At 36.4% G+C, this 13,764-nt stretch overlaps 1 protein-coding gene across 2 annotated transcripts in view; it reads right to left on the bottom strand.

Annotated features, from left to right (window-relative positions):
* The window catches only part of HERC2 (HECT and RLD domain containing E3 ubiquitin protein ligase 2), a 113,421-nt gene that overhangs the window by 37,108 nt on the left and 62,549 nt on the right, over positions 1–13,764 (bottom strand). For both annotated transcript variants that reach the window (XM_085321494.1, XM_085321495.1), the window contains exons 40-56: positions 13,566–13,762; positions 13,104–13,334; positions 12,305–12,440; positions 11,592–11,735; positions 10,395–10,537; positions 9,936–10,203; positions 9,641–9,783; positions 7,384–7,482; positions 7,120–7,288; positions 6,888–7,013; positions 6,012–6,120; positions 5,729–5,868; positions 3,932–4,122; positions 3,021–3,126; positions 2,771–2,862; positions 2,026–2,201; positions 1,486–1,597 (exon numbers count right to left, since the gene is read on the bottom strand). In XM_085321494.1, coding sequence (XP_085177620.1) covers positions 1,486–1,597; positions 2,026–2,201; positions 2,771–2,862; positions 3,021–3,126; positions 3,932–4,122; positions 5,729–5,868; positions 6,012–6,120; positions 6,888–7,013; positions 7,120–7,288; positions 7,384–7,482; positions 9,641–9,783; positions 9,936–10,203; positions 10,395–10,537; positions 11,592–11,735; positions 12,305–12,440; positions 13,104–13,334; positions 13,566–13,762 — 2,582 coding nt within the window. The remainder of the gene's footprint in view (positions 1–1,485; positions 1,598–2,025; positions 2,202–2,770; positions 2,863–3,020; positions 3,127–3,931; positions 4,123–5,728; positions 5,869–6,011; positions 6,121–6,887; positions 7,014–7,119; positions 7,289–7,383; positions 7,483–9,640; positions 9,784–9,935; positions 10,204–10,394; positions 10,538–11,591; positions 11,736–12,304; positions 12,441–13,103; positions 13,335–13,565; positions 13,763–13,764) is intronic.

The following is a 13,764-nucleotide window of genomic DNA, read 5'->3' as shown; positions in this document are numbered from 1 at the left end:
TTGAAAAGGGATATAAACAAGGATTTTTCATCTTTGTATAATTTTCTTGAGGAAACCAAAGTAAGTGGCAAAAGAAAGCCGTAACAGGAAAACAAAAGTGTTACCCAACATGCTTAAATTCAGCATACAGGAATACAGGAGCACAGCTCAGTTTTTCTATAGCAAAATGCTTTAACAATCTGGCTTAGAGATCAACTCAAGGGAAAAAGAAAACAAGCAACCTAGTTTCTCCATTATTACAAAGTAGTCTTTGATCAAGCTGCATGCATATATAAATAGAAGCCAGTATTCCCTTAAGTGTTTTAAAATCTACACGTAACCAAATCTGGCATACCTCTTTATGTAGAAAAGGTGAATATTTAATTATTTTTATGCATCTAAAGATACACTGTTTCTAGATGTCGTCACTGCAGTCCATGAGGGAAAAAGTTTGAAGGACATTTCAAAAGCCTGCAGTTGTTATTAAAATTACTTCCCAATTAATAAATCTATGCATTTAATAATAATAGCACTTGTTAGACACTAAAGACAAAAGTGTGCAGGTTTGCAGTATCATGATTTTTTCCCCACAGAGGTTTAATTTATTTTACAGAATTAGTTCAGAGAGGTATTTGAATTTGAAATTTGTTTCTCATCCCTTCTCCCATTTAATCGTCTGGGAGAAGGGATGAAATGCAYAGATTTATAGTTAGCTCAGACACACTGAAAGCAAAATTATGGCTCTATTTCACTGAAGTCCTTTTTTCCACCTAGAAAAGGTGTCTGGAAGCAGGAACCAACTAAAACCTGCACTTTGCCACTTAAGTCTTCCTGATTTTACACAGAGATACAATACAGGATGGAGAATATAACAACTCTTTCTTCTTGTTTCTTGAGACATTCTACAGACTAATTTTATACATTTTATTTGCAATATAATACAGAAATTCTCTCTTAACATACTTTTCAGGTTAATGATATCTTAAATTGATTAAACATTTGACATGTTGCATCATGGCAATATGCAGAAATATGCATAAACAGTAGCACTGAAACTCTCCTCAAATTAAACTRTAATCAAGTTACACTAATTATAAGATGAGAATTCAATTTCTTTTTTTTCTGATTACTGAGCCAGCTCCAATTACAGAGAATATATGGTAACTTTTTTTCTATTAGATACATTCCATGCATCCAACAAACACATGAGATTAAAAAGTGAAGAAGTGCTACAGATTTTTTGAATAATTAGTTTGCCATCATCTGAAACAAATAACTAAGTCACTTGCTGCTAAAAATCAAACCGGAGCAATCACAATGCAGAACTGCTCTAATTTTCCGCTTAACAGCAGATATCTACAACATCRTAACACCAAAAAAGCCATCAAATCTACTCCTGGTACATTTTGATAATACTTTTAAATTCTAATTACATTTGAATTAATATTGAGTAGTGAGAGACTTAATAATTATCTTTAGCTACTTCTATTGCAACAACAAACATACCTTGGAACCTTTCAGTCCTCCTAATTGATCTTTGTCATTTAGTCCCCAAACAAAAACTTTGGTTCTTATTGTAGCTGCTGATTCCAGCCCAGATGCCTTCTTTCTAACAAGACTGAGTTCATTGAGAAAAAACAAAGTCAGTTCAGCAAGCTACATGCTACACCACTTTATCTACTGATTGCACATTTTAKAACACTGCTTCAGTACCCAAATCACATCACCACAATTATGTAGTAGCAATGGCAAATTAAAAAAACAAAGTATGCCACATATCAAATATGACTAGATCAAGTTTTCAGATAGTTTTACAAGTCCAAATATGATGGAGAAGTGTTGTACAAAATGTACACCTTATCTGTGCGATAATCATAAAGTTAAACAGCAACAAATGACCTAACTAAATTTCTGACAAACTAAGATACTGATTACCCTCTTTCCTACCACTTAGTTAAGTTGCACTGCTTGTAAGTAATCTCCTGATCAGAATATAAAGACACTAAGGCTCTTTACACTCTTTTCCTCATCTCTGTAATTACCTACCTCCCAGTGTTAGCTTTATCATCATCCTCTTCCTCATTATCAGAAGCAAGGAAAGGGACTGCAGCCAAATCTTCATCCTCTGCACGTATACGTCCCAGTATGCTGAGGCCGTGTATTTTGCAATCAATTCCAGAGCTCCTGCACTGTTTGATTGCAATCTCAATATACCTGTGGTACTAAGAAGAAAAAATTACATTGCCATCTTCTGCGTCCTACGTAAGTTTACGAAACATAGGAAAGACTTACAATTTTTGCTTGGCTTTGTCATCTTAAAAAAAAATTAATCTGTATCTTATAATACTTGACTTTTCAGCTCTGTATAGTCTGTACTGTGGTCTCATAAATCTGAGAATGATCTAACTTCTAAAACTGATTATGTGTTCCTCCTTGATGTTAATGGAGGAGGTTAGATCTACTGTCCAAAATAAGCTTTATCATCCATCAAATCTATTCCCAGATTTAAGTTTATACAGAAATCCTCTTGCTTCATAGGTATATTAATTCATATTAAAAAGCCATAATGTGTTTACTACTAAGGCTATTATACTGCATTAGAGTTGCACTGTAATTATGGTAAAATTTACTGGGACAGTTAACTTTAGCAGACCACCAGAAATATTCTCAYGAAGGGAAAACTAAATTACAATAATGCAATAACTGTAAGGGTGTTTTTTGTCCACTTCTTGCAGAAAGATATTTTTCTGCTGCATGTAAGATTAATTCTCTCCACATAAACTTTGCTCACCTCTGTACAATCGCTGAGAAGAGGCACTGTGGTGTCTGTAGGATTTATATTGATTGTCTTTAGCTCTATAAGGTTATTTAAGGAGTTTCCCCCTGGAAAGCAAAATATGAAAACATTTTAAAATAGAGAGTTTGTATAAAAAATAGACATTGTGCATTTTAAATAGATGACTATGTTAACTGAAGTCAGATGAATGCCTACTTTTTGATGTACAAAAAGATTTTTAGACTTCAAGAGTACATTCACATACCTGAAACCACAACTAAAGAGGGCATGTAACTGCTGTCTGCAGGATCCACTATCATCTTTAGTCTGTGAACAAGAACATCTGGAAAAATCTCCAAGCGAATCCAATGCTGTGGCAAAGATACAGAATATCACTTTCAGATAGTATTGTGAGGAYCACTGCATTGTTAACAAGAATAAATATGTGCCATTGTGAATGTTATAGAACATCTGCAATCCACGGGATCTAGCTAAAGAACAACGATCTTGTCAAGTTCTGGCCCATCTGAGCCACAGTACAAGAGGACCAGCTACAGTAAATAACTGACTTCACTCAAGGCCATATCACTGCCAAGACTGAAAAGCCTAATGCCACGGGAGGTCAAGAGATGGAACATAATGTAAATCTTCAAAGTGCTGCAGATTGTAGACAACCCAAAAGGAGGGTACTGGTGGATATTCTCTGCAGAGCAATGCTCTGCCAAGCACTGACATGCACCAGAGAAAAGCCCAGCTACAGACCCCAGGCTGGTCACAGAGCAGCGCTGTGGGCCAATCAAATGGGTATGCCACAGCAATCAGTGCTCAGGAACAGTTTTAGCTAACAACAACACAGGTGCTTTTCCTCTAGCAACCACCTTAAGATATAATCAATGTGAATGTTAACAGCAATTGTCATCAGTCATAATTCAAAGATAATTATGTARTCATAGGGCCAAACACAGAATAATTACTCTATTTCAGAAACCATGYAAGTTCCTTATATTTCACTAGTAACTTAAAGATGAAAACAACTTTTTTAAAAAAATCAGCACATTCACTATGAAAAAACATAGTTTTGTACCTCAGGTGAGTGAATAGGTAAGTAAGGTAAGCACTTGCCCTCTTAAGAAAAAAGACATGCCAGAGTAAACCAAAGGTATGGCTTAAAGTTACCTTTCCTTGCGAGCCAGAAGACTGCCAGCACTGTTCACTACCATCAATAAGACGTGAAGCCTGATTCACAGAAGATGAGACATTCAAATTTTTAACAATTCGTGACCAATCATCCAGTAACATTCCTCGCTGGCTGCTATGCCGTCTCTTCAGCTGTTTTCCAGAACGTCCACAAAACACTGGAGACTGACCTGTTTAAATGAAATTTTACCTCTTAGAAGAAGAATTGCTTTCATTAACCTCATAACCAGTGTGAAAGGAAATACAGTAAGTCCTAAAGATTTTTCTTATGTAGTCTCAAAGTAGAATGCAGTTGGAAGCATGTCACATAGATTTGGCAATATTACTTCTGTTTAAATGGCATAACTTGAAAGTTATTTATTTTCAAAGGAGTTTCAGGTACTTTACTTGACCTTATCAACTCTCATGCCTGTTGTTTAGGGTAGTTACGTTTCTCYTCTTAAGATTGATTTGTACTAAGGAAAGCTATCATAAGTTAGTAAAAAAAATAAACATTAAAAAATAAAGGAAAACTTCACTCATATCACTGGCGCTGTAAGACATTAAGAGTAATTCCTGATCTGGAATGATAAAACATTACAGGGCCATGCACTCTTTAAAATGAAAACATCCTTTAAAGACTAAGATTCTTGACTAAACATCCACTTGAAAAGGTCCTTCCCTTTGAAATATAAATCAAAATTTATGATGATATACACTTCGAAATACAGGCCCACAGTATGTCAATGTCATACAATACCACAGTATATGAAAAGCATGCAACCCTCAACAGAAATCCCTTGCAGGAGAATGGAAATAGCTACGTTTCATCACTTAACAAATTCTGAATCTCAGAAGTTAAAAATGTGGTGGTTTAGTGATTTTTTTTCTTCCTCCCTTCAAAAATCCACTTCAAATTCCCTTTATTGAACTTTGTATCTTCTAGTAAGCCTGATAAGATAATACTGCAATTCCCCTACTCTACCCAATGAAATGGACAGGATTAGAGATACACACTATACTAGCCATATAACCATATTAACCAATTTCTTCAGAAATCTTTCTTACCCTTTAAATAAACCATTGTATACATCAAACACATGTTCATAATTTCTAGTAGGGGAACAGTTTTATTTAACTCTCAAACCAATCAGACTGTCAATACATAGTTAAGAGTTTTAGTCCAAAAGCCACCATCAGCTCACAAACATTATTGATCAGAATGATTTTTAGTCGAGTGCAGGAAAAATTGAGACAGAGACAAGGGAGGAATCCTTGGAAAGGCTTCTCTTCCTTATTACACTTCTCCTGAGTCTCCCCAGMTCATGAAGGCAATGAGGTAGTAACCCTTACACATTGCTGGGTAAACCTGGGTAAACCTGCTCAAGAGCAATTAAGGACTACACTGGCACTTGGGCATTTCAAGCTGTACCTGTCGTCATGATACACCTCCATTTAGACCAACACCAGGAAGCAGGAAGACCAAAGAACTATAGCATTTTATTCTTAGTGTAGGTGAAAACTCAGGTCTTACACAGGAGTTATTGTCATGTAACCCATTTTTTWAAACTTATTTAATGCTGATAAGCAGCCTACAAAGAAACCTAAAGAGTTTTGGTGTAGTTCACCACAGGCAATTGCAACAACTGTTGTGTTCTGCCAAAAATATTTAGTTGCTTAAAGCGTCGATCCGAACATGAATTTTGTTATGTTAAGAAGCTGAAATATAAAATTACGTTAAAAATGAATTCAACACATGTTAAATTCATGTAAGAAAGTCTAAATTATGAAATTTACCTGGTTCATTTATTCTGCCAAAAGTATGTCGAGTGTTATGTTTCCTGGTTTTAAAACAGGTTTCACAGAAGTCAAAATCATCGCAGTTTCTGCATTTGAATCTAGGCCCATTGATAGGAAACATCTGACAGCCATCACACCTRATTTCATAAAAGAACGAAACATACYTCTAGCAGTTTACATRGTACAAGGTAATTGTGATAGCACTGAAGACAGTCAAATCAAGACAATAAGGCTAAAGRGCAATCCATGTACATCAAGAAAAATATAAATCACCACGTACGTGACTCCAGGATGAATGCTGGGGACCAATTCCATTTCTGACAATAAGCCAGTCCAGTGAGACTGCTGAGGAAAGTCTACAATGACATCTTTTCCATTGGCACTAAATGCTGAGACAAAACACACAGAAAATGTGTTTCACATCTCTATAAAATTAAGTGGAAACTGTCCAGTGATGTAATCAACATCAGAGCAGAAATGTATCATAAAAGAAAGCTATTTTCATAGGGATCTTTTATTTTAATGAAACTATGTATTAAGCTAATCAAGTAACCTGCAGCAAGGGAGGGACAAGGAAAAAAGTGCTGAAGTTTTAAATATATTCCATTTAAATTCTTGGCCGAAGTGGTTTTGTTTTGGGGGGTTTTGTTTGTTTTAAATGCAGTTCTCAGAGAGAGTACATCTAAAGACAWACAAAAGACCAACATCTGTACCACTACAAAGAATCTATGCCCCACAGATTACTTTTATAACCATCACTTATACGTAGACATTCGTGCCCCTCACTTCCACATCACTCTCATATCAAATCTTCTCAAGTCAAGGAAGGGAAGCTATACCTGTAATTCATTTAGAAAAAGTATAAATGAAGACTGCCGCAGGAAACTATACAGATTTTTGAAGACCTTTACTACATGTGAACAGAGTAGCTCAAAATGCAGATGAGTGCATTAACAAAAAGGGATGGCCACAGAGTATGGGGTTCTAAATTTGTCATGGACATCAAATGCATTGTATTCTCTCTTACTGCCACACAGTCTCCCACATGGTGCTATGAGCTGAAACTGTGTCGAAAAGATTCTCTTTAAACACTGCACAAAGTCTGTGTGGTTTCAAATCTTACTTCTCCCTGTTCCCCATTTGGAATATACATTACCTTTGACTACTCCAACACTTCGGTGAGTAACTGATCCCCATTTGTATTTCGGTGTGGTAACAGAGGTTTTCACACGCACTTTGTCACCGATCTTGATATGTGAGGCAGAACTTTGCGGTGGGAATCCTAGCAGTTCCAAGAATAAACATATGGTGAGTCTTTTCCCTCCTGAAGATAAATCTCCCTTAGTATATCATTCAGCAAGTTATTTAAAAAAATGCAGTGAACTTACCCAAAATCTCAACATGGATATATCTGACCCAGTAAGTACCACCCTTTTGTTGCCAGTCACACTGAACATTGAGGTCATGCAATCCATCTCGATCCAATTTAATTACTTTGCCTACATCTCCTTCACAAACTTCCTCATAGGTTCTGCAGCATCTAACCATCATCCCAACCTACATAAAAAAGGACAATAAAATGCTGTAATTCTGCACAAATGTATATAGTGGAAGAGAAGTAGCTTCCATATAGCTTTCATCATCATGCTTACCTGAATATTCTCTCTCACATACACAGCATAATCATCATTACTCAAGAAATCAGCTCGTTTCTTATAGGTTTGGCTCTCTGTCACAACAGCACCACTTGACTGGAAAGAAAACCCAAGATAAATATAGAGTAATTAAAAAAATCTTTCTGTTTTTAGTTCAGATAAATACAATGGTTAGCAGAAATTCAAAATTATCCAACAAAAGCAAATATATGTCATATCAAAGTTGCATACTCAAATGGGAAAATCTTCAATAAGTAAACTGACTACAAGGATAAAGTTGATTATCTACTTCATTTTAAACCACAGCTTAGTTTCCAGAATGACCTGGCAAAAAACATATTGACAAATTTTCAGAATGTCTGAAACAAGCTGCAAGTTGCAGCTTGGAAATTTAGGAAATAAGGCATTTAGGAAATTTGCTTGCCAAGAAAGTCGAAACAAAAAGAATTAGTGAGTAATCAGCCCTACATATACACGTTTCACATTCTACTCATTGGGAGTTGGGGTGGAACCCAACAGCAAAAGCAACAAAAGCCAGTGGCTGAATGCTAACCACAGAATTGCTGAGGTTGGAAAGGACCTCTGGAGATTATCTAGTCCAGCCCTCCTGCTCAAGGAAAGTCAAGTAGAACACATTGCTCAGGATCCTATACAGASAGCTTTTGAGTATCTCCAAGGATGGAGACTCTGCAACCTCTTGGGACAACCTGTTTCAGTGCTCAATCACCGTCACAATAAAGAACTGTTTTCTTGCATTCAAGTGGAATTCCCGTGTTTCAGTTTGTGCCAGTTGCCTCTCCTCCTGCCACTGTGCACCACAGAAAAGAGTCTGGCMCCATCTTTAGGCCTTCCCATCAGGTATTTATACATGTTGGTAAATTGCTCTCAAGCCTTCTTTTCTCCAGGCTGAAGAGTCTCAGCCTCCCTCAGCCTTTCCTTGCATGAGATACACTCCAGAGCCTAAATCATCTTTGTGGCCCTTTGCTGCACTTGGTCCCACAGAATCATCTTTCTCTCGTACTGGGGAGCCCAGAACTGGATGCAGCACTCCAGGTGTGGCCTCATCAGGGCTACAAAGGATCACCTCTCTTGACCTGCTGGCAACACTCCTAATGCAGCTCAGGATACTATTGGGTTCTTTGCCACATGAGCATGTCGCTAGCTCACGGTCAACTTGTCATCCACCAGGACCTCCCAGCTCTTCTCTGCAGAGCTGCTTTCCAGTCAGCTGGCCCTCAGAATGTACTCATGCACAGTGCATCAGTACACTATGATTATTTGTTACAGTAATATATGAGTTTTAAAACTTATAAATAGGGCTTAGAAAAGCAAGGTGATGAAAAAGAAAAAAAAATCAGAAATTCTTCCTTTCAAGATCTGATTTACTTAAAAAAACGAATATTACATTTCAGCTGCAACAACAATTTTTTGAAAACYTGGTGTTGCTTTGAGCATTAGGTGATATATTTTTTAATTGTGGCGTATTAAAGACAATGTATAAGACAGTTTCTCACTGCAGTACTGACTGATGAGACTATCAGAACTCAATGTCAAGATCATTTCCTCCAAAGCATAATACATTCCTTTCTGTTACAATTACAAAATCTCACATATTCCAGAAAACTTAGCACAACATTTGAAAAAATAAACAGCAGTACCGTACCTATTTTTTACCGATAAATCTTTACTAAAATAGTTCCTGAAAGTTAATAGAAATCTAATGTAAATTCAGACTAAAGCCATCACACCCAACAGGCACCACAAAGGCCATTTTACTGCCAATAATGGAAAAACAGTTTTTATAATGAAAAAAGTTTAAGTTATTTCACTGACATCTTTTGACTTTTATTCACGAATTCTTCAATCACAGTTTGTAGCTAACATATTCTACTACTTTTTTCAGCACAAATGAGGTGGGAGAAGGGAAAGGAGTAATTTACAAATTTTCCTCTATAGCATTAACTATTTTGAATGAGACTAACTGAGATTATCTAGAATATTTATGGCTATCACTAGTGAGATGTCTACAAGACACTCCACTCCTACATTGATAAGCAAATATTTATAGATTATTGAGAGTTTTTTGAGATGTTTTAGAAACATTTGGTCAATTTGGTCCTTGCTACAGTCACGAAAACTCGGGACAGCATGATTTCCTTGAGTTCTAAYTAAGTTCATAAAGAGAATAAATTATGAAATTTAGACTCTGCTAGCGCATTTAGTGTTTTTTTTTTTTTTTTAACTTAATACTCACCACAGGACAGGCAGCTTCAGCTTCTTCTACCTCCTCCATTATTTCCTCATCTGAATATTCATCAGAGATAGTATCAGCATCAGAAAGATCAGTAATCTGAACATCAGGGTGATCCAACAACCAGCCAACCAAGGCTTCCACTCCTAATACAGACAACAAAGTCAGTCCATTACTACGGGATTTTCTGACGTTCTTCAGACAAGGACTTCCAAAAAGGGAAGTAACAGTTGCTCCTCTGTAAGTAGTGTTTTAGTCTGCTGGAAGCTTTCTAACACTGCTAATTTAATCAACATACCTGGTAACCCAGAAGCACTTCCAGAGGTTCCAGACAGGGATTTTAGTGCAAACTCAATGTTTTTCCTAGGAAAACCCATTTCCATAAGTTGAACTACAATAGGAAGAGGTGGAATTGGAGACTGCTTGCGTTTCTTCACTTTCGTAGGTCGGATATGTTGCACTGTGACAGGTGTTGTAGCCTCACTAGAGCTACAGTCTTCAAACACTGGAGTTGATGGATGAGTAGACTCTACAGCAAGATACTGGCATACTGCCAAAGCAGCAGCCTAAATGGGAAGACAAATTAGTCTAGGTAAAACAAGAATATTTAATATGGTTTTATTTATGCGTGCGTGTTGGAGGGGAGGAAAGAGTGAGCAAAAGAGCAAGTAAGCAAAAAAAAAAAAGTTTCAATAGGAAGGTTAATTAGACAGACTTGCTGATTAGGTTACTTATTATGAGAAAACACAGACTCTACCTCAAGCTCTTGCTTGTCAAATATTGCTTTCACAGGTGATGGTTGTGTAGCAGCTGTTAAAAGTTGCTGCAAAAGGATCATGGGAGGCTGAGGTCCTTCAGGAGACATATCTCCTATGTCAGGAGATGCAACTGCTCCATCCTCTTGAAACAAAAACATCATTTTAAACAAAAGCATGTAATAAAAGTCAATATGGGGGCTTATTCTGGGGCCTATCTGCAGACCAAACACAGGTATTTTGTCCCACATTTCTTCTCAGGAATCATGCATTTAAGATTAAACCACGTGTACCAYGTTCCCCGTACACAAAGCAAGTGAGAAACCTGTAGTTAAACATGAGTTTTCCTAAAATATATCTAGAACAAGTCTGCTAAGTGGACAGTAAATGTACAYCAGCAACTTTTGAGTTCACCTCATTACAGTAACACTATTATTCAAAGATCCTTCCAAGATAAACCACTTTATGTAGATTAATAGCTTACTAACAATCTCTTGCTCTCATTGTTCCCAAAAGCATGGTACATACTGTTCATACAATACCCAAAGAATGGGTATGAACTAGAAGGATATCAACAGCAATTCTGAAAACTGGCAGAGCTATTTTCTCTCTTTATATATACATACATACATACACAAACACATATGTGTGTGTGTATATATATACATATATGTGTGTGTATGTATATGTATATGTATAATTCATATACAGGTAGGATGAATTCAAATTAATTAAAACTATAATTCATTAAACTCCTTTTAAGATTGTGCTAAGGTACTATATAACCCATACTTGTTTCACTAGAAAACATAAAATATTTGAAGTAAAAAGAATTGAGATCTCCCACTTTAAGCTTTGAAGAAGAAAAAAATAGCAAAAAGGCACAACTGTTTTTAAAATTATTGACAAATTCTGGTCAAATACTAATTATAAAAGGCTGTTTTATGTATATTTGGCAAACTCCAACAGTTCAAGCTTCAAATACTTGACTCTACCCTTCCAAATTTTAAGTCAAAAAAAAATCAAAGTGCTTTTAATACATAACTTTAAAACATTCTTAAATTTTAGTCTTTAACTTTTAGTCTTGAGACCAAATCTCTTTTCTAGCCTCTGACTGCCAYCAGTAAGGGTTACATTCATGTGCTGTGTACCTACCACCGGAACAAACCATGGCACACTCAGGTTTCATTTCAAAATACCTGTAAGATTTAATGCACACTCCTGAACAGCTGGCTGAGATAAGATYTGCCTTAGTGTATCCTGATGAGACAGCAGAGCTCGGCCTGCTTTCAGTATATACAGCTTTAATTGCTGACATCTCAGCAAATCCAAATCCACTTGACCTATCAGAAACATTAAACACATATCAGTGCTAGAAATCCCCTGTATTAGAGGAGAAATGCTAACATTCACACAACCTCATGACCTCAGCCCGAAACACAGTTTGAATTTTAATTCACTGTATGAAAGCTGGTGAAACGCTAATAAACTATGTAAGGTAGTCTGGCTAACATGCTGACGACCCATGATACTAAAAAACAATGCCTTTCTGTTTTTCACCTCTCAGACCACCACATAGCAGATATACGGTAGAGTAAGTGTAGTTAAGTTACACGCATCCAATAATTAAAACAATTCAKCACAAAAGTCCAGTCCCAAATCATATTTACATTTTCTTGCCAAATTGAAAACTGTATTCCACTTACAGTGCCTTGAAGCTGTTCATCTCCTAACTAAACATGCCTCATAAGCACATATTATTGAAGGCTGACCAAGAAAAAAAGTAAGGTTCCAGAAAACTTCTTCCTATGTATATTTCTTGTTACCAGTATTTTTTCCTAGGGAAAATCCAGCTTAAAAAAAGTATGTATATATATAAATATATATATATACACACACACACACATTGTACCTGAAAGACCTTGATTAGGAGACTTCATTCTCTGTTTTTCTATTTTACTTCCAGCCATGTTTACTAGTTGAGCCCAAACAGATAGCATAGGTTCAGTGAAAGGCAAGTTGTTTACATTAAAAGCCACAACTGGTAGCTGGGGGTTGGAGAAGAAACAGACAGAAAATATCTATCAGCATTTTATCAAATTTTATAAAATAATTCAGAACTTAGAATTGTTCTTATCTGAGAAGGAGCAAAAGCATTATTTATTTTACTATTATTTTACTGTTCTTGACCAGGAACAACCACAGAGGACTAATTCCCTCCAAAGCTGATGAGGTTGTAGCTCTATCACCCAATCACACAACTACTGGGCAAAAAAGCAAGACAGAGTTAGAGTAAGGAATAACTACAGCCCCTGAAGCGGAATGGAGACTTTCACTAAAATCATCTTAAAAATGAGGGGAAAAAAAATGAGGGAAAAAAAAACACTCAAGAATTTCTACTTAGCTTGCAATTCACATTAACAACAATCAAACTGTCCTTATCTAACTACTATAAATCACACTGTCACGACTTCGGACAGGTCAAAGGACTATTTGCCTCCTCAGGAAATGAGAATAGACATTAAAGGCTCTATAAAGTACACATGACTACTGTGTTAGATTTGCATTAATTCAGAGACTTGTAGGTGCTGAGCTTCAACATATTTACTGAACGAAGAACAAATAATTTCTTTGCACCATACCAAGTTTCATACTTAGTTTCACAAAATCATACCTTTCCCTGTATTAAAGCCTCAATAAAATGCACTTACTGGTTTTAGTTGATTCAGAGGGCACACTCTGCATGTTCGCATATCGTAGAACTGTACAGTGATCTTCCCTTTTGGAGTGATGCGTGTCACTGTGCCTTCTCCAAATTCATCGTGAACTACTTGCCCACCCAGTCTCAGGCGGCTGTCTATGCCACCAATCACTGCTAACACTGCCATTAGACCTCCTACCTCTGGATTCTCGGTGTCAGGAAAGTAGTCATCCAAAAGAGCCTAACAAAAAACAATAAAGTTAACTGTAGAGAGAAAACAAACTTCTACCTGTTTTAAAATAAAAAGTAATTGCACGTATACCAATTTAAAAATTACAGCACAGGTATACATACGTAGATATAAAAAATGGTTTTAAAATTAAGCTTAATATTATTTACAAACATTTAATATTTATCACTTTAAAATAATTATTGCTATAAAAATGAGCTTATTTTAAAACGTGGAAACTACCCCTTCTGACTGTTTTCCTGCAAAGATGTGGGTGATGGAGGTTAGCTGAGAGTTGATGTACTTGTTTATGAGTCCATTCCACTGGCTTAGCGAATGCAGTGTCCTCAGCAATGCCACTATCTCTTCTGCTAAAGTACTGCTGTGAGTTGCAGTTAGAGATGCTTGCGGCCTGGCCTTTCTCCTTCTCAGAGTAGATTCT

The sequence above is a fragment of the Rhea americana genome, unplaced genomic scaffold (assembly GCF_003343005.1).
Source record: "Rhea americana isolate MKP2758 unplaced genomic scaffold, rheAme1 scaffold_7, whole genome shotgun sequence".
Classification (NCBI taxonomy): Eukaryota; Metazoa; Chordata; class Aves; order Rheiformes; family Rheidae; genus Rhea; species Rhea americana.
Note: the sequence above shows the minus strand (reverse complement) of the source record. Positions and strands in the feature narration are given on the sequence as shown.